The 20,332-nt window shown below is 46.1% G+C and overlaps 2 protein-coding genes across 2 annotated transcripts; both read right to left on the bottom strand.

The window, feature by feature from the left end:
• Positions 1–893: 893 nt before the first annotated feature.
• Positions 894–11,968, bottom strand: HMGCL (3-hydroxy-3-methylglutaryl-CoA lyase). Its single transcript, XM_008171010.4, has 9 exons — positions 11,700–11,968; positions 10,350–10,433; positions 8,637–8,744; positions 7,846–7,941; positions 6,415–6,563; positions 5,022–5,085; positions 4,387–4,575; positions 3,460–3,585; positions 894–2,605 (listed from the first exon to the last, which is right to left on the bottom strand). The coding sequence occupies exons 1-9, from the start codon at positions 11,925–11,927 to the stop codon at positions 2,504–2,506; spliced, it is 1,146 nt and encodes a 381-aa protein (XP_008169232.3). The 5' UTR covers positions 11,928–11,968; the 3' UTR covers positions 894–2,503.
• A 921-nt stretch (positions 11,969–12,889) lies between these two features.
• FUCA1 (alpha-L-fucosidase 1) lies at positions 12,890–19,834 on the bottom strand. The gene is made up of 8 exons (XM_005302077.5): positions 19,345–19,834; positions 18,102–18,236; positions 17,405–17,542; positions 16,765–16,870; positions 16,117–16,317; positions 15,734–15,924; positions 14,810–14,909; positions 12,890–14,117 (listed from the first exon to the last, which is right to left on the bottom strand). Exons 1-8 carry the CDS (start codon positions 19,689–19,691, stop codon positions 13,977–13,979), a joined length of 1,359 nt encoding a protein of 452 aa, XP_005302134.2. The 5' UTR covers positions 19,692–19,834; the 3' UTR covers positions 12,890–13,976.
• Positions 19,835–20,332: the final 498 nt, after the last annotated feature.

Here is a 20,332-nt window from a genome sequence, read left to right as displayed (position 1 = left end):
AGGCCATTGCCCTGCCCCCAGGACTTGGCCTTGGGATTTCTGCAGCCTCCCCTTTGCAACGGGGTGGCAGCTGCATCCCTTGTGGTCCCAGGCTGCAGCACAAGCAGGCAGGGCCCTGTGCAGTATTGCAGCCTGGGGAACTGGGCCCTGCATGCTAAGCAGGGTTGCCAGTTCTGGTTGAAGTATTCCTGGGGATTTCATCACATGACTATCTTTAATTAAAGATCATTTAATTCCTGGAGACTCCAGGACAATCCTGGAGGGTTGGCAGCTCGGAATCTGAGCCACTAGTCAGAGGAGAGTAGGGCAAAGAGCAACCTCAATCACTCCCAGAGTGTGCCCCCCCAAATCTCTAAACCACAAATCAGCCTGGCCTGAGCAAATAGCCCCAGCGAGGTTTTTCCCTAACCCCTCGGCTGGTTCACGAGAGATTTTGTATTTCCATGGAGCTACAGAGAGGGATTTTATTCCCACTCTCCAGCCTTGGAGTTTGCTGAATTCCAACATTAGCTCTATGGCTAGAGCGAGAGCAACTACTGCTGTGATTGCCGAATGCTGCCATCTAGTGGCATTCACTGCCAAGGGGTTGATGCTGTACTACAGTAACTGACAAACAGTACTACAGTAACTGAAACAGTACTACAGTAACTGACAAACAGTACTGTTATGAAAACACTCCCATCCCTAGGAGTTAAAGCCAAGTGGTACCCGCAAAATGCTCCATTCCTGTGTCTCAGGGACAGATTGAGACAGACAGCTGTTAAAACAGAACCCCGCTCCAGGGCAGGAGCACCAATGTCACTATTACCCATGCTGTAACAATTTAATGCATTTTTAAAACTAACCTGCCGTTATTGGCACATCAGCTGGACACTAACAGGCACTGAACATGGTCATTTTAAAATATAATTTATTGATGTTACATAAACATATTTATGATTCCAGTGTTTTGCAAAAAGGATGTTGGTGCTGTAAAGATCATCCCCGTGGAAAGTACGTAATAGTGAGCAGAGGTTAGCCATGAAACAGACGCCCACCCGCCATCAATACAAGCTTTGTGTATTAGTAACTGGCTCAGGCTATTGTTAATAATCCATATTTTTATGAAAAAAATAATAATTTGTTCAGTGATCAGAGTTCCGTAGAAACTGAACGGCTGACAATTCCAGCTGATATGAGAAATTCAAGCGAAGTACAGAAATTACACTAGTTCTGTTTAATTTCTTCTTGCCCTGTTGGTCTAGATCAGCGGTTCTCAAACTGTGGGTTGGGACCCCATTTGAATGAGGTTGGCAGGGCTGGCTAAGACTTGCTGCCTGGGGCCAAAGGCAAACCCCACCATCCGGGACCAAAGCTGAAGCCCAAGGGCTTCAACCCTGTGCGGTGGGGCTCAGGTTACAGCCTGGGGCTGAAGCCCTTGGGCTTTGGCCCCCTGACCCGGGGTGTTGGGGCTCAGACTTTGGCCCCACCACCTGAGGCAGTGGGGCTTGGGCAGGATCAGGCTTTGGTCCCCATCCTGGGGTCATGTAGTAATTTTTGTTGACAGAAGGGAGTCGCGGTGCAATGAAGTTTGAGAACCTCGGTCTAGATTTTCTCTGCAGGGCAGTAACCATGAGGCACTTCTTCCACACTCTCCCATTAGCATGCTGCTCACACAGTAGTTATCCTGATACGATTTCCTGCCACACACTTAGTACTAAGTTGTTCTTCCCCCCTGGTTTAATCACACCAGATTTCTGCTACTCTAATATTTTTGATGATAAAATCTGTATCTTTCCCTAACACAACTGACAATTAACTGAAAAGCATCTTATGACCCCATACCCTCCTCCACTACCGAATACTCAGAGCTAGATCCAAAGCTGGACCTACACCCTTGATATTCACTCCGATGTATAGAATAAAGGTGCTTCCTTACGTTTTCAATCGTAACTTTTGCTTGTGATGCGAGGAGAGGATTGCTCCATGCTGTTCTGAGAAGCTAGCACAAGTCTGACCCAAGGAAAGTGCTCTAACTGGGTGCACTGTAGTGTTAGTCCTATGCGGACAATCCCCTGGAGGTGGTAATTAACCTGAGTGGCTCATCTTCTGAGCTCCCTGTTAATCTCAAACAAACAAACAAACAAACAAAAAACATTACCCCCATCAAGAAAGCTCAAAGAAATTTCCGAGGTGCCTACTGCCTTCTGTTCTCTGCATAAAAGCAACGGCGTGTCCCTTACTCTTTCCTCAGATACAAGTTTGTCCATTTCACGACAGCGCTGTCAGAGGCCAGCTCCCCTCTCTTTAAAGATGTGTAACATGTTCATGGAGGTCTGCTAAAGCATTCTTGTTTATTTCATTTCTTTGTAGATTCTACTATATATAGTCTCCCGTTCACCAAGTCCAAAGCCCAAAAGGGAATATTTAAGAACAACCCAGACAGCAAATGTAAACTTGGCAAGGCTCAAGATCCTCACTGAAGCTTTCTTCACTGACTTGTCGGAGGAGAAACTGATGCGTGTCACAGTCTGCTGGACGCCTGAACCACTTTGGAACTGGTTCTTCTGTTCAGTGCTTTGCAGATAAACACACCTGCCTCCATCAGCTTCTGTAGATCCACTCCCTTTACGAGATAGAAATACAACAGTTTGTACATGCACCTGCTGGGTGGGCTGCACAACTATGCCACCATGTTCCAGACCGGTGGGCAGCTTTGGAAAATGGTATGCTGTTTTGGTAAGACTCTTGGCAACTGATCACTAGTGGGAGGGATAGCTCAGTGGTTTGAGCACTGGCCTGCTAAACCCAGGGTTGTGAGCTCAATCCTTGAGGGGGCCATTTAGAGAACTGGGGTAAAAATCTGTCTGGGGATTGGTCCTGCTTTGAGCAGGGGGTTGGACTAGATACCTCCTAAGGTCCCTTCCAACCCTGATATCCTATGATTCCATGACAGCGGCATTTAAAGTCATGCATTCCTTAGTGTGCACGCAGGGAAAGGAGCAGGGGAGGGAGAAGCTCAAGATCAAAGGCACCATAAAGGAGCGAGGCTAAAACCAGAGGAAGTGGGGTGGGGGGAGGGGACACAATGACCTTTGAAGCTGGAACAAGGATCAGACGGGCCCATATTCTTTCCCTCGTGCACTCGTAGAAAGGTGGCGTGTAGGAAGTTCGTTCCTTATTACTGCTCAGTGTGGGCTGGGTTTTCTGGCTGTTTGCTTTAACAGCCCCAAGTCCAGGCTCACTGATTCCAACTCACTCCCTTATCCTTGCCGTGCCAGACAACAAGGGCTCTTTCAGCCAGACAGAGCCTCACTATATTTGTGTGGCAGCCACGTGAGTACAGGGAAGCTACGTCTGCCGGTCAGGGTGTCTGTAGGTCAAGTTTCAAAGCCATGTATTGAGCCCTGATGGAAGCCCCATTAGAGAGAGCAGTGTGAGCACGCAGTGCCGTGACAGCTGTGAGCCCGCTGTACTTACGGTATGAATCCCCAGGCCATGTAGCATGTACACTAAGTCTTCTGTAGCTACATTTCCTGATGCTCCTTGTGCGTACGGGCAGCCTCCGAGACCAGCAACTGAGGAATCGACCACACTCACCCCCATCTGAATACAAAACAGGCATCTGTAAAACTGTCTGCGGCTCTGGTCCCATCGTACTGTAAATCAGAGCAATAACACTGCCCACCTTTGGGCCAAAGGTACAAGCATCCTCTGGCCTGGGGAAGAGTTTTAATAAAGAACTGAACAGGCATTCTGGACAGTGCCCCGGTCAGTCCCTCGCTCCTGGCTGGGTAGGGGTGAGCTGTGCTGCAGATCCAGCCAAATCCAGGCAACTGACAGCCCTGAGAATCGCTCGTCTGGTCTCTAACGCAGCCCAGATAGGTGAAGCACCCAGCACGCTCGTTTTACTCTCATGTATCACATGACACGAGACCAGCCCATATCAATGATGTTCCGAGAGAAACGTCCTGTACTAGTTTGCACATACGCCTGATCTTTTATTAACTCATTCTCAGGGCCATGAAGTGCTAGTAACACCTCCCTCGCTACAGCAGTTTGACTGTTGTAATTTGTGAGCAAAGCATGGGCTGCAGCAAACTTACCAAAGTGCTTGTTTCAGATACCGCTCACTGCAAAGAACGTTGAGTCTAGTTACTGCAGCCCCTATGGAACCCAGCATAATCCATTACTCAGATACCTCTGGGTGAAGAACCCCAAGTGTGAACCAAACCGAGGCATAACCACGGGACTTGTGACAGTTTTCACTCACACCCACCATGATTTTCTTGGTTTGCATATATAGCTACACATGCACACACAGGAAAGGGGAGGGTGAGAGACCCTCGGCACACGAGGGGAGACAAAATCCACAGAGACTGTTCACTGAAGTAAAGGAACAGTTACCTGAAGTGCTACTAAGGTGTTGGCGAGAGCCTGCCCATAGGTATCATGGCAGTGAACAGCAAGGGCCCCGACGGGTACCTCTTTCATGACTGCAGAGAGCATTTCCTTCATACTCCCAGGGGTCCCAACACCAATGGTGTCACCCAGGGAAATCTCGTAGCACCCCATGGAGTACATCTTCTTGGATACCTGCCCCCAAAAATGACACACTTGATGAGAAAACAGATTTGCTATTAGGATCCCAAAGCACTTCACAAATTGAGACACAAGCTATAGAGAGGGATTGTTTCACTTGCCCTGAAAATGCAGCCACCTCTGGGGTGGAACAGAACAATCATTAGACGGCACCCAGGAACACTAGATACACACAGTTGAGGACAAGAAGCGATGAATACTACTTCCAATTAAATCTGTCTTAGCATTCACTTCCTCACTGAGCTGGCAATTGGCAAGAACAACCCTAATTCTTGGTGGGAGATGTGGTCATTAAATTTCCAGGTGCATCTCCACAAGCAAACAGCACCCTATTCTGTCTCGTGCAAAAAGCAAACCTCCAAGCAGCTCAGGGCACCAGATTCTTGTCCCAAGCGTACAGAGGAGTAGATAGCCTCTGGCTACATTTATTGTGTACTCACCTCTGCAACCTTAGCAGGGGCAATCTTTCCTTCATAGGGACAACCAAGAACACAAGAGACGTACCTGCAGTTAAAGCCTGAGATTAGCAGGGGGAATTTGGAGGTGGTGGGGGAATAAAATACAGGCTAAGTCAGTCACAGTACATGCAGCATTCTAAATAATGGGAAATTTCTACTAGTTTTCCAAAAGCCAAAGGGTGGAATTCCGTGGACAAAGGCTTATGGCCTCCGTAATAATTCCCTCTGCACAAAGAAACAGGCAGCCATTACTGGGGTCAGGCACTCTGCTAGCCATTGAATACGTCACACCACAATGCAGGGAGTATTTGTGTGAAAACTAAAATGTAATTCTGGATCCTTTGATATAGTGGCTCTCAACCTTTTCAGATGACTGTACCCCTTTCAGGAGTCTGATTTGTCTTGTGTACCCCCATATTTCACCTCACTTAAAACCAACTTGCGTACAAAATCCGACATAAAAATACAAAAAAGTGTCACGGGACACTGAAAAATTACTGACTCTCTCATTTTTACCATATAATTATAAAATAAATCAACTGGAATATAAATATTGTCCTTATATTTCAGTGTATCGAGCAGTATAAACAAGTCATTGTATGAAATTTTAGTTTGTACTGACTTTACTCGTGCTTTTTATGTAGCACGTTGTAAAACTAGGTAAATATGTAGATGAGTTGATGTACCCCCTGGAAGACCTCTGTGTACCTCCAGGAGTACATGTACCCTTGGTTGAGAACCACTGCTTTGATAGAGCCCAAGATATAATTAAAACATTAAGAAAACTGAAGCTTAAAAGCGGTGAAATCTGCTTTCCACTGGGAAAGGAAGATTTTATTATTGGAGACCTAGTCACATGCATCCCACAGCACTGAGAGAACCAAATTTGAGAGACCTAGTCATTGCTGTACAGTACTCGTAGCCGGGAGCTCAGTTCAGGACAGGTTATGCTTACAAGTGGCCTCACCATGGTTTGACCATTGCAGAAAAGAGGAAGATTACTCAATAATGGTATCTGGTCAATAAAAGGGATTCGGGTTCTTTTGTTTCCAAAGTCATGCAGGCAGCACCAATGCAATTTCCAGGCTTACTCGTGAGAACAGGAAGCAAAGTAAATAAAATCAGCATAAAAAGAGATTGGAGTAAATCCCCCTCCTCTGCTCCTGGGAATTTAAGGCGGGTCATAAGCAGCAAATGGGACGGATGAGAGGTCCCAGGCTTCACTGTTGGCTTCAAAGGTCATCACCTCCCCAATTATATTAGCCTTGGGTACTTCTAGCCTGCCCATGCCCCAGTCGTCTTACTTTTCCTATATGGTTTGACATCATTAGCACAGGTTAACAAACTGGTCTGATATAGCACTGGGCTCTCTTACCCTCTGACTGCAATACCGGCCGCTCCTGCTGCATGCATCACTTCACTGAACCTCTGCAAACTCTCCTCTATGGAGCAGTTAATGTTCTTCTTAGTGAAGAGTTCAGAGGCTGCTCCAAAGATAGACACCTCCTTGGCCCCTGCTGCCACCTTCCAACAGGGAGATGAGAAAGAACCGAAGGACTCATTTCTGCTGCTAATAAAGCACTTGTGAAAGGTCTGATCCTGCAAGGTGCTGAGCATCTTCCACTCCCATTGACGTCAACCCTAGGGTTACCATACATCTGGATTTTCCCGGACATGTCCAGCTTTTTGGGCTACAAATCCCCGTCCGGGGGGAAATCCCCAAAAGCCGAACATGTCCGGGAAAATCGGGACATGCGGGACCGGTGCTGGGCCGGGGGGGCCGAGCCGGGGCCCCGTGGAGTGTCCTCCTTTTGGAGGCTCAAAATATGGTAACCCTAGTCAACCCCAAAGGACAGGCCCAGCTCCCACCGACTCAGCACCAAGCAGTTAAGCTCAGTGTTATCACTGGCTGCCTTGGACAGGTCAATATTCTTCTTGTTATACTTGCATGATTTATTGTGGAGCTTGGATTCTTGCACATCACTGGGAGAGCCATGTGATAATACTACCACTTCACATTTTGCCAAACAAGTATGTATCAGCAATAACCTCAATGGAATGAGAATTTGTGCGGCTGTAGCAGCCTGTATCAGTGACAGATATACGCTGAAGGGATAAAGCTATTTACTCCAGAGGTGCAGTTACAGATCATTACTGGAACAAAACCTTATTCTACTGAGGTTATTGGTCTTATAGGATTTGCAATTTTAAAATGTATTTTCCCCTAGAGAGAATTTTTCACAAAGTCATTTTGTACAGAGTATGTTGAAAAAAACCCGAATTTTCTTGGTCAGCCATGCTCTGTAGACCCTTTGCGATTTCTAAAGCTGTCTGTTTATAATAAAAGAGCTTTCTCCCTTACAAACCAGATTCTTATCTCAATTCACCCCACAGCAAAAACAATCCTTGGTTTGCAACTTCTGAGAGCGTCACGGAAATGATTGCAAAGCCATAAATGCAGCACTAAAGCCACCTCTGCAGGATATAGTGGAAGCAGAAGTTCGGTTGTGGGACAGAAGGGTTTGTTTAGACAGAAATCCCACTGCTGATTACCAGAAATGGGGGTGGGGCGGGAATCAAGAACACAGATTTTTGCATTCTAAGTGGCGTGTTTCAAGTTCCCCACTAGGAAAGACCCTCTTTAGATAAACTACAAGCGCTGCCCGCTGCACGTTGATATAAAAAATTCAGAGGAAAGTACAATTTCTACATATCTCCCACTTGTTTGAAGTGCCCCCACCCAGACAATGACATGCATAATGCACACTAGAGAACTCAGACCCTAAACACAATACATTTCTCTTACCGCTGCTTGAAATCCTTTAAGATTAGGGGTCAGTACTGGGTAGCTGACACCAGGAAATTTCTGAATTCCCTGCAAGACTTCTGTGTGGTCAGCCATCTAACCAGCAAATGGGAGAAAAACTTTAGAATATACAAACAGGCTACTTATCCAGAAAGTTAAAAAAGCTTCTTAAAACCGTGTCTCAAATAAGAACCAAAGGACTAGCAAAAAATCAAGACTTAAAGAGATGGCTCTTTAAAAGCCAAACAAAATTGTACTGGAAACATTGGGGATATTTTAAAGTGATCACTTAAGAGTCATCCACTCAAGGAGGGGCTCTCTTGTGCTCTTTTTCTTGTGTTTCCATTTGAATCTGCATTTATTCTTCACTGGGGTTCAGAGGGAAGCTCTAGTCTGTCCTATTAATATTACATCAGTCATAACTGCCTCATTATCACCCTATGCTCCCTCACTCTACCTGTCATCTCTTGTCTTATATTTGATTGCAAACTCTTTGGGACAAGGACTCTTTGTTATGTGTGAACACAGCATTCTGCATCAGGCCCTAATCCCTGAGACAAATATTATTTGGCCTACCATAATACAAATAATAATAAATGCTAAAAGTGATCTAACTATAAGAGAGAACGGGCCGGTGAAGCAATGCTAGGTTATTCCAGACTCAGGAAAGTTTAAGACCAGATCGAACAGTGTAAAAGATAACATTAACAGGCTAACAGCTAACTTTCTGCAACCATATTGAAATCCACTTTCTGATCACACAAAATCCCCAAATAATCCCAGCTACTGACCTGAGGAACCCATTTGGGAGAAACAAAGCTGGTAGCCTCTATGACTGGAAGTCCTGTTTCGGATAGCATATTAATTAAGCTGATTTTGACCTGTGTAGGGACAATATTCTACAGGGAGGAAAGAGAAAAAACCTAGATTAAAGTTACTTTACAACAAATCTTGTTAATACAACAAAAAATTATACATCTGTTGAAAAACCCCTTTCCCCAGAAGAAACTAAAAGTGATAATACAGACCCGCTTTATTAAAGGATTTGTTCTGTTATCTATTATAACATGATCTTTAAGTAAAATGTGATGCTTTATTCTATGAGTTTCTAAGCACAGTACTATTCAGAATTTGGAGAAGATTTTCCAACAATCCCCATCAGTTTCACTCTGCTGCTAGCCCATCCAAAGCAGAACACTTGTGCCTTGGTTGTATGGAACAACCTCAGAAGCAGCAGCCAATCACACAGATAATTAAGGGGCCAATCCTGCAGACTACTTGTAATTCCCACTGAAGCAAAGGCACTGTCTACACAGCCAAAGCAACTGAATTTAACTATGGCTGTTAACTGCTGTGACTGAAAGGGGTTATGATAAATTTGGTCTGGCCTGTGTGGACAGGACCTAAATCACAAGATAAGCAAATTAACAGGGCCAAGCTTTAGCCCTTGCCTAGCTAGGCTGCAGTGAGTTCAGCTACAACTGAGTTAACAGCCATTATTAAGTGTGGTTGTGGTGCATGCAGGGCCTCCCTTCATTTTGTGCACTGCAGTCAACTCTGGTGAACGGCTGAAAAGAAGTCTGACTTCCCCTTAATAGGGGATATATCACAGCTATGTCATCACAACCACAAACTGGAGCTCTCCAGCATCAACCACAAAACATGGCTCTTTCCCAACAAGCTAACAATGGAATTTTTGCTATACCAAAACTCTCACTCTTGCTGCCTAGACTGTACAGACTATACCCTACTGTATAGGGTATAGTCTATACATAATGTTCAGCGCGGATAGATTTTTTTAACAGGTAAACAAGCAACTGACTTAAGACAGAACGTAACACCCCTTGGCTTAGCAGCCTTGCATATGTCCTCGGTAGTTTTATTTGTGTTCTCTCTCAGGAATTTAATTACACTAGATATTAGGCCCTAATATTGCAGAGTTGTAAGCAAAGCTTAAGTTTACACATGTGGGTAGACCCATTGAGTTCAATGGTGTTACTCAGGTGCATCAAGTCATGCATGTGCTTAACTCTTTGCAGGACCAGCGTAGTAGCAAACTACCCTCCTGCAGCAGACACTAAAATCCATTTTGAATACAAGAGGGAATTCTAGTTCAACGTAATTTGTAATACAAATACAATACAAGCTCACCTGTGAGTTAATTATATCATCCTCTCAATATATACATAGGGGAGGTATAAATAACAGAAATTAGATTAGGCTGAATGCCTCAAGAGAATGACTCAAGAAACAAAGGCAAATGGACTCATTAACAAAACACATTTGGCAATTCGTATGGCAATAAACGTATTGGAAGTGGAAGAAAAATGTAAGAGGATTTTGGGGATGAGGAGATTGTGAGCTACAAAAATATTCTGACTGGAGAATGAAGTAACGCAGGGCAGTGTTGAAACAGCAGACTCACAATGTTCAAACCTTAAATCAACAAGTTATTACAACACCCTCTCTGTCATAAGCCAAGCACAGAGAGCAGCGTCCCTTACTTTTTCATTTTGCAATCCATCTCTGGGGCCAACTTCAACTATTTTCACTTGCTTGGGAAGGGAGCCAGCTGCCGTAGAGCTGATCTACACAGAAGACAGAGAGAGGAGGGAAAAAAAGATCCTTTATAAACCCAGGGCCGGCTCCAGGCACCAGCTTACCAAGCAGGTGCTTGGGGCAACCACTTCAGAGAGGGGCGGCACGTCCAGCTGTTCGGCGGCAATTCGGCGGACGGTCCCTCACTCCTGCTCGGAGCGAAGGACCTCCCGCCGAATTGCCGCCACAGATCACGATCGCGGCTTTTTTTTGTTTGTTTGGCTGCTTGGGGCGGCCAAAACCCTGGAGCCAGTCCTGTATAAACCACATAGGGCAACAGTTTTTCATGTTTTTCTTAACATTAACTGTGTCTATGATTGTTTCACATACTAGGAAACATACAAAAGGCATCAGAGTACTGTTGATCCCAGGCATTTAAAAAAATCACAAGTCAAACCCCAAAAGCATGAGTTTTTTAATAAAAATAAATTTGGGTGTTCTTTGTATTTGCCTTCTGCTTTCCGAGCCTTTCAGGGGAATCTGGGTCACATATTCAGGCTTTTTTCTGCCACCACTAAAAACGTTTGTTTTGTTTTGTTTTAAAAAATAACTGGGACACTCACATATGAATCCAGGAACCAGAGCTTAACACCAAACATCATGACTCTCATGATGAAATCAGAAGAGCTGGCAGCACTTTAATTAGCCAGCATGGTCCTTGTAGACCTACTCTTTATCCAGCAGTCTCTCCATAAAGGGGACCGGAAGAGCTACAAGGACCAGCGCGATAAGCCCATAACTAAATACCTGCTCCGTGACCCCAGTGGCCAGGCAGTGAGAGCAGCATCACTACGTAAATTCGGAACTGTTTCAGAGTTAGACCAGGTCCGCACCTTTTAGGTCAACGTAGCTACTTCGCTCAGGGCTGTGAAAAGGGACTGCTCTGAGCGCTGTGGTTGTTAGGCTAACACCCGGCCTAGAGGCGGCTCGGTCAGGGGAGGGATTCTTCTGCCCACCGCCTCTCAGAGAGGTGATTAACTACCCCTGTCTGCCGCTGTAGGACTAGAGTGTGGGCCTGGCCCCGCGGCCTCCATAGTGTAGACGGGCCCCGAGCTCTCCGGAGAAGCCGGCCCAGGAGCTAGGCCGCGGCGTTGCCATTCGCTAAGCAGAAGGGGGGGCAGCCCGGGACCCCCAGTGCAGCGCCTGGGGCCCAGCTAGGCCCTGGGGCAGCCCGCAGCCGGGGAGCGGGGCCGAGGAGCGCAGGCAGCCGGGGGAGCCCGGACCCCCGCAGTGGACGGGGAAGGGGAGTCACTCACCGGGCGGAGTGAAGCCGCTAACCACGGAAGCGCCCGCTTGGCCGCCACCATCTTGGGACGCTCACGTGACAGACGCCCCCTTGTCACGTGACCTTCCCCCCGGCCAGCTGCTGAGCACGTGACCCAAGTCCCGCAGCTGCCCCGTGCAGGCGCCGCTGCCTCGTTAGCGACCGTCAGCTCCGCGCTAGTGGGAAGCGGCCGTGGCAGAGTTAGCCCCAGGCCCAGCATCCCCGGCTCTGGAGCTCCCTGCGGCCCTTGCACACAGGGGAGGGGAGGCGAGGCGAGGCGAGGCGGGGACTTAAGCCCCAAGGCTTGTAAATGTGGCTGAAGCACATCATGGTTATAAAAAGCAACAGAGGGTCCTGTGGCACCTTTACGACTAACAGAAGTATTGGGAACATGAGCTTTCGTGGGTAAGAACCTCACTTCTTCAGATACTTGATAGGTTTCAGAGTAGCAGCCGTGTTAGTCTCTATCCGCAAAAAGAACAGGAGTACTTGTGGCACTTTAGAGACTAACAAATTTATTAGAGCATAAGCTTTCGTGGACTACAGCCCACTTCTTCGGATACTTGACACTATCATGATTATAGAAGCACGGACTGTAGGACTGGATGGGACCTGGCCAAATCAGACTCCTGAAAGGGGTACAGGTGTCTGGAAACCTTGAGAGCTATTGCTCTAAGCCACATTTACAGTGAGTCTGGTACCTTCTGCTTTGCAGCACAGTGGTGGTGGGTTGCTATAGAGCACTTTGAACAGTGACACTTGTGTCTACAAGCACTTTACTCTCACCTTGCTCTAGTAAAATGCAGACTCTCAGAACAGAGTTTCATAGTTTTAACCTGGAGTTGCTATGAAATCCTTCCTTTACGAACTTACCAATACAAGTACTGAGGGGGGCTTTTTTGTTTAACAAAACTGAAAGAGTTATCTTGATTTTAAGTCAGACCAATGGTACCTCTGCAAAGACTTACAAGAACAGATTACCTTCCGCCTACAGCTCTTTCCACAAATGTAACTACACCCACATCTTAAGGACAAGAATTTAAAATCAGTTGAATTTATGAGTATTAGAGAGAGAGCAGATGCATTCTTTAAATTCATTACATCTAATCTCCTTATTTTACATTATAAATATTTGTAATCACACTTAATTCAGCTTTAATTCAAATGAAATGAATGCAGCAGTGTTTTAATAGGATTTTATTTTTAAAATTTACATATGAAAATACATTTTACATATGAAAATACGTTGCACATAAGAATCTGAAAAAGTGCTTAATTCCAATTAGACTTTAAATGGCATAATGGACTCACCCTGAACAGGATGTTTAATAATTTCACACACCAGAAAATAAAGTTAGGCTATTGCATTTTGATTAAAGATTAGTTTCAAGAAGATTACACTATTTAAGTGACATGAATATTCAAATCAGTCAGAAGATTCAGTTTCAGAGTTCCTGAGCTGATAGCTGTTAAAACACAGGTGCAGTGGACAGCTTCAGGGGAGACCTGCTCCTGTCCTGAAGCCGTGGATGTTTTTTCCTGCTTTATTTTGCCTAGTTCTATGGTGCAGACTTATACACCAGTCCAAGGCACGTTCCTTGATCATAAGTAAACATGAAAATAGTTGCATCCCTCCATAGTTTGGTTAACAGCTATATCTTGAACATTTTGATAATTAAAAATTTGAGATCTCTCCTTTAGCAGGTAAGCACCCTCTTGGTAGGGTGACCATCGCTCATTTTGTCAATCTTAAGCATTTCTAATGTACCCATCACTGTAGTAACTAAGTGCCATTTATTCACAGTCTGTGTTTGCTGGCAGCAGATCCTAATTCAACCATCTTTATAACTGTCCCACACTAAATTTGTTCATACTCCCACATACCTTATGTGACTGTCATGCCTATTAGGCTGTAGTGCAATGGTTAAAGGTGGCAAAGTGATAACATCTGCCAAGAAGCCCAGCTAAGGATATCTCATCACAGTTGTCTGACCACACTCAGCGGTCAAAATCCAGCAACAGAACATTACTATTGCAGGCCACGTCTCTCAGACAGATCAAAGGTTGCGTATAGGTCAGGCCTTCATTCCCACCCAAGCTAGGTCGGTGCATCTGTTTTCTTGGCCAGAGCGGCTTAGAAAGGTATTCTCTTAGATGAGCAAGAAAAACAATTTATTAAGATTCCTTCACCTTCAAAAAAAAAAAAAATCAAAACAAAGCAAAAAAAAAAAAAAAAGATCTAGTTCCTCGCTTTTCTTCAAAGTCACTATCACGCCACACCTTCTAGCTTGAGAGTCCAGCAACACGGGACTGGGAGAACAGATGGAGGTACATAGGGCAAAGCGATCAGCAACCCTTTATCTACGGCCTTCTCCCACTTCAGCGTCTCAGAGAACCCCAGCATAGTCACCTGAAGAAAGAGGGAAAGAACAATACACTCATCTATTGCTTCATGCACATCCTTCCTGTTTAAATACATCACAGCCAGCAAGTTCAATGTATTTGCAGACACTCAAGGGGTAGAGGTAGCCCCAACTACTTTCCATCCCGCCAGAGTTTACAGAGCTGCAAGTACTGTACAAGGTAACATTTTTGGCCCAGCATCTGCCTATGGTTCTTCACTAGGGAGATTTTTCTTATGGTGGTTTGGAGCTGACACAGCCCGCTCGCTGGGCCATTTGCAGTGAGTAGTTTCATAGGGTTTTTTTTAGTTTGTGTTGCCATGTCAGAGTGGTCCTACTTCTTTTTGGGCACCTCAGTTAATTTCACAGCAAATCAAGTCAATAGAGGCTGGGAACGCTGTGGAAGAAATGCCCCTGGCGGTACTATGGCAGGTTAACAAGCAGTGCTGACAAGTCCTATCCAGCGTTTCTTAGAGAATAATGGTGGTTTAAAGCAAGTTGAACACACAGAAGGAGGGATCACAATTCCTTTATGACCTCTCCCTGATAGAGAAGACCCAAGACTAGAAGTAAGGGAAGACAACTTTATATATACAGTACTTTCACCAGATACTTAATGGAATCCAGGTTGGGCCATCTCAGCCTTTATGTACCAGAGATGGACTCGTGAGATTCATTATCTACTCTTCAGATTCCTTACTTGTGTGCTTGCAGATGGAATAGGTGAAGACAGCTTCAACACACCACCCTCTGGCCAGCTCAGAAAGATAGCATATACAGTTGATCCTTTAGAAGTGTACCTGAGGGAATATAATGATGGTGTACAGAGGTGCGTAGATCACCACAAAATACAGAGGCAGAGAAGCATCTGGCTTTGTCAGAAGTAAAGCAAAAAGTACATGCCTCCCCCCATCAATCAGTCTAGTCATATTGGGAAAGCCAGCCACATAGGGGTCACCTGCTTTCCTTGCATACCTCAATACTTTGGAACCAACATTTATCCAGTCAGCAGGGACTGAGGAAGGCTAAACGAAGTCCACATACGCTCCCTGAAAACAAAGGTCACCTTGCGACATGGCCTTGCTTTAGGCTGCTGTGGTCAATAGTGTAGATTAAGCTCTTGTGAAGCTTCATGTAGGTCATTTCATTATTCTCTTTAAAAACAGGTTAGGTTTGTAGTGTTCTGGTCTCCTTACACACTTACTATACATCTCTTCCTCTGAGGAAATGCAGTTGCTGGGTAACAGTGCACAGATCTATTACACAAGAATCTGAGAAGTAAATACCACCGTACCAAGCCAACCACAGGAGTTTAGGGAGACAAAACGCAGTCATGCAACTAAGAATTGTAGCCAAAACCATGAGGTTAAACATTCCTACTCAGAAGAAGCACATGGAATCTTTAGTGTTTTACTATTGATTTTTTTTTTTTTTTTTTTTTTTAAAGCATGGGGCAACAGTCCAACACTCAGAGAGTAGAGGGCCACTTGTGAATCAATGTCTTTCTAGTGTTTATTTTTCTTTGGAGCTCTCAGAGTAGCAAGATCAACCCTTCTTTGCTCATGAGATCACAGCCGGAGATGAGTGGCTCTTTCAGAGTGGTCTTGTGTAAAGTAATCCTTACCATGCATCGATTGTGGTGTTCTCCATCTGCACCCTCCATGGCTTAGAAGCATAAATTGCCTCCCCATTAACACGCAGCCATTTTCCAAGGGACAGAAGCCTTTCTTGAAAGATTGGAACAATCACCCCTTCTTTTGTAGGGCCCACATTGAGAAGATAGTTGCCTCCAAAACTCACAGTCTGCACTAGTTCCTGTGACAGACAGGAAAGTAACGTGAATCCACTTTACTTTCCCTCTTGACTATGAAAGAAAAAACACCTGCATAAAGCTTTATTCTCATTGTCCCAGGTACTTTAGCCACCACCCGGTCCTACTGTTTTGCCAGATAAGTAGACAACGTCTAATCCCCAGCAATCCCCCTATTTATATTAAAATGTTCTTACTGAGATAATACTTGATTCATCCATGAGCTCATTGAGTTGCATGTTGCTTCGATAGCCCCAAGATCTTTTGTCAATAGACGTGCACATCTCCCACTTGTGCTGTGGCAGGGTGCCCGGCTTGTATTTATCAGCACAATTATAGTATCCTCCATGATGGCAGGAGCAGTTATTGCACCAACGGTCATTTACCACAACAGTATCCTAGAATGAGGAGAGACAGTTCAGAGTAGAAACTATTTTGACTTAGACACTCAATCCTTCTGCTGCAGTGTTTCAAAGGAACAAGTTTGTGGGTTTTGTTCTGGGATCTTTAGTTACTAGTCTCCTGGATAGCTCAGTGGTTTGAGCATTGGCCTGCTAAACCCAGGGTTGAGTTCAATCCTTGAGGGGGCCAATTAGGGATCAGGGGCAAAATCAGTACTTGGTCCTGCTAGTGAAGGCAGGGGACTGGACTCGATGACCTTTCAGGGTCCCTTCCAGTTCTATGAGATAGGTATATCTCCATAAATACTTTAGATGCCCTCGACAATTTATATGCTTTGACTGATCCTGAGGTTTTGACTTAGATTCTGCCAGTACTAGAAGCTGCCTGATTTTCCATATTTATGTAATGGCCAGAAGACATGAAGGAAATGCTGACAGCAGTACCTTGACAGGACTATCATTGTAAAGCCAGGCAAGGAAAGAGGTAGAGTTCCAATATGTTTCCGGACCCTCCCAGTCACCATCTGACCAAACCAGATCTGGTTTATACCTAGGAGACAGATAAACGTTACTAGAAAATTTAACATTCCCACTTCTGGTTCAGTCCAAAGAGAAGATTGTCACAAGGCAGTGTTTTTAATTCTTGCTTATGGAGTTCAATTATCTTTGCTTTCACATGCTTCTCCTATTGTATGACATAACCAGGAAATGTGCCTGGTGGGGGGAACAAAAACACACACCCATGAGGGAGATCCTTGCAGCAGCAAAGGATGGGAGCATCATTCATTCCCAAAGTGGGGGTGTAGTACTAACAAAACAGGGCAAGTGCAAGTTGTCTCTGTGCAGGCATCATGGCCAGTAAATAATATTGAGGAAAAAGTGTCCCCAAGCAGAGATAGATAACGCGATCCCCTTCTCAGACCACCTCAAACCCCAAATTGCTACTGTAGGAAGGTGAGATCTGCCTTGTGGTTGGCACAGCAAATATTAAAGTGTTTCCCTTCCTTTGCCCCACATCCTTATCCCCCTAACAAATAAAGAAATACAGTAATATTCACGGGTGCTAAAAGTTTGCAGCTCTTACCTTAAAACAAGATCATAAAGCTCTGGCATAGTTTTTGAAAAGACAAAATTCTGCGTCTTGAAGCCATTTTTTTTGTCAGCTAAATACAGAGGATTAAACCACTCTAGGAGAGAATGGTACAGTCCATAGCGTATGTTCCTTAAATATTAAACAAAGCAAGGAAAGAGATGAAAGTTGGGTTAACAAAAAAGTACCAGTCTGAAAAAAAGATCTCACTGCATATTCACTGCACTACAATATTAAAAAACAAACAAAAAAAAAAAGACAAGAACCTACTATTGTAGTATTCAGTGCTGAGTCTGCGTTAGAGAATGCTATATCTATACATAGGTTTCAAAATACTTCCTAGAAATGGGTAAATATCACACTCCTTTCCTCACACGAGACAGAGATTGAGCAACTTGCCTAAAGTCACACAGTGAGTTAGTGGTAACGTCAGGAATATAGCCCAGATTGTCAAACTCGGATTCCCATGCCCTATTCACGGGACCTTACTGCCATCCTGTAGGAAGCCAACAGGAGATTTGGGTACAAGAGTTCTCTTACCCTGAGGCAGAACACTTTTGTTGAAAAGCATGTGCTTAGTGACAAATTTATCAAAAAGAACTAGGAGACACTAATGGGCATCTACTCCAAGAACTGGAAATAGTTCTTGGGTAACAAAGTTTTGCCAGTATGTACAAGAGCAGTGACGTACCTTTCTCGGAGAGCTTGTCCCAATTCACCCACTAGGTCTCGATGGGGTCCTGTATCCATAGAATTCCAGTTCCAGGACACAGGAGACCCCCAGTTTGTGAAGCCCTCATGATGCTTTGTAGTCAGCACCACATACCTGTGGAAATCAAAGCCCCTTGTTCAGAAGGAAATAAAACCTACCTAAGATACCCCAAATCATCTGAATAAAACTGGTACTTGGAAAGCAAAGGACATGGTAACAATGGTGTCAAGAGCTGTCTCAGATTCCTTTTCTAAATGTACCTGTTTGCAAAACTCTCCTAAGAGTTTAGGAGTTTTAAATGAATTTTATTGCTGATAAAAAGTGACAGATTGATACCCTATGCAGACAGAACACAAGTAGTGAAACAAATGCCTTACCCTCAACGTGGAGGGAGAACTTTTAAGGGCAAAAGGGTAAACCTAAGAATAAAAAACATCAGTGCTGTCAGAGTGGCATCTTTCAACAGCACTAAATCCATGTTCAAAGTTAGATACTTTAAAGCCACTGACTGAGTGATAAACCACCACTTCCAAGTGCTTCCATGGTTCCAGTGAACGTAATGGTTTTGAGACTCATTTTACAAAACCAAATCATTCTTGCTTTGTGTAAGTTTGTAGAAACCCTATCTCACTAAGTTCTCAGAAAGGGACTGTCCATTGGCTAAAGGAGGAAGTAAATCACCTGACAGCTGCTTTAGTGGAAGGCAGCAGAAACTGGTTCCTTCTAGTATCTAGTTTCGATTAATGCAAGATTTAAAATCCACAGATGTGTTCCTTTCCTGGGAATGATGCATCCTCGGGGTGCTACGATCCAGGAGTCAGCCCCAGCAGAGAAATACACTATAGGAACCAGGGTCCTGCCCTATGTACACTCTGCCCACTGGAGTGGCTCTGCATCTGGGATGGAGCAGACCAATGACCCGTACAGATGCTTTATGTGCACAAAGGTCACCAGTGACTGCACCCACTGCACTCCTGCCCCAAGGGACTCCCCTAGAGCTTTCTCCCCCAGCAGAGCCCAGGCCTCACGCATCCCTTCCCCTCCCCACCAGGCTACTCCCTGCTCCGCCCCTCAGGGTGCCCCCTTGCCCTGATTTGTACTCTCAGGTCTCAGCCCATCCCCCAGGCTACTCCCCATTAGAGACCAAGGGGCCCCACACTTCCCCCCGCCCCAGGTCACCAGTGCCGACAGCCCCCCCCCAGGCGCTCCCGCCCGGACTGACCTGGCGCCGGCCTGCTCGAAGAGCCAGGCCCAGTAGCGCGGCCGGAAGTCGCGGGCGGTGAAGCGCGAGGCGAAGTCGGCGTAGGTGGTGTTGGGCGGGAAGTGCTCCCGCATGAAGCGGTCGTAGTCGCCGCGGCGCTCGCCCTGCCAGTGCCACCAGAACCACTCGGAGCCATAGGCCGGCACCGAGAACACCCCCCAGTGCACGAACACCCCCACCTTGGCCTGGTCGAACCAGGCCGGCAGCGGCCTCGCGTCCAGACTGGGCCAGTCCGGGGTGTAGCGGAGCCCGCAGGCCGCCCCGGCTACCAGCAGCAACAGCCAGCGCGCCGCTCCCAGCGACGCCATCTTCCCCGACCAGCTGTGCCCGGGCCCCGCCCCTCCGCACACGGGACGGGAGCCGAGACGGGCCAACAGGCGAACACGGGGACCTAGGGGCTTACCACGTGATAGGCACCGTCCACGTGATGAGCAGGTCCGACGCCGTTGCTAGAGAGGCACTGACCACGTGATGTGCAAAGGGGACGCCATTACTAGAGAGGCACTGACCACGTGATGTGCAAAGGGGACGCCATTGCTAGAGAGGCACTGACCACGTGATGTGCAAATTGGACGCCATTGCTAGAGAGGCACTGACCGCCTCATGTTGAGGAGAAAAGCCGTCGCCAGCGAGGCAATGGCCTCGTGGTTCCTGGGGCATGCAGGCGGCACGTGCTGCCCCTGGGAGTGTCACAGCTCAGGCACTGAGGGAGAGGGCAGGTCCCAGGAGCTGGGGGCGCTGGGAGCCCATGTCTAAGGCTGGGAGGAGCTCGTGCACCACAGAGGGCACCACCCCGTGGGGTGACCCACTAGCACCCTGCCGGCTGAGTCTGACACAGGCCGGCCCTAGGTGTAGCTGCAAAGCTTGGCTCTTTCGCCCACAGCAGCAAGTTGGTCCAATAGAAGATATTACCTTACCCACCTTGTCGCACTAGTATCCGGAGACCAAC

This window comes from Chrysemys picta, chromosome 23 (assembly GCF_011386835.1).
Source record: "Chrysemys picta bellii isolate R12L10 chromosome 23, ASM1138683v2, whole genome shotgun sequence".
In the NCBI taxonomy this organism is placed as follows: Eukaryota; Metazoa; Chordata; order Testudines; family Emydidae; genus Chrysemys; species Chrysemys picta.
The sequence above is the reverse complement of the archived record's forward strand: the minus strand, read 5'-3'. Positions and strand labels throughout refer to the sequence as shown.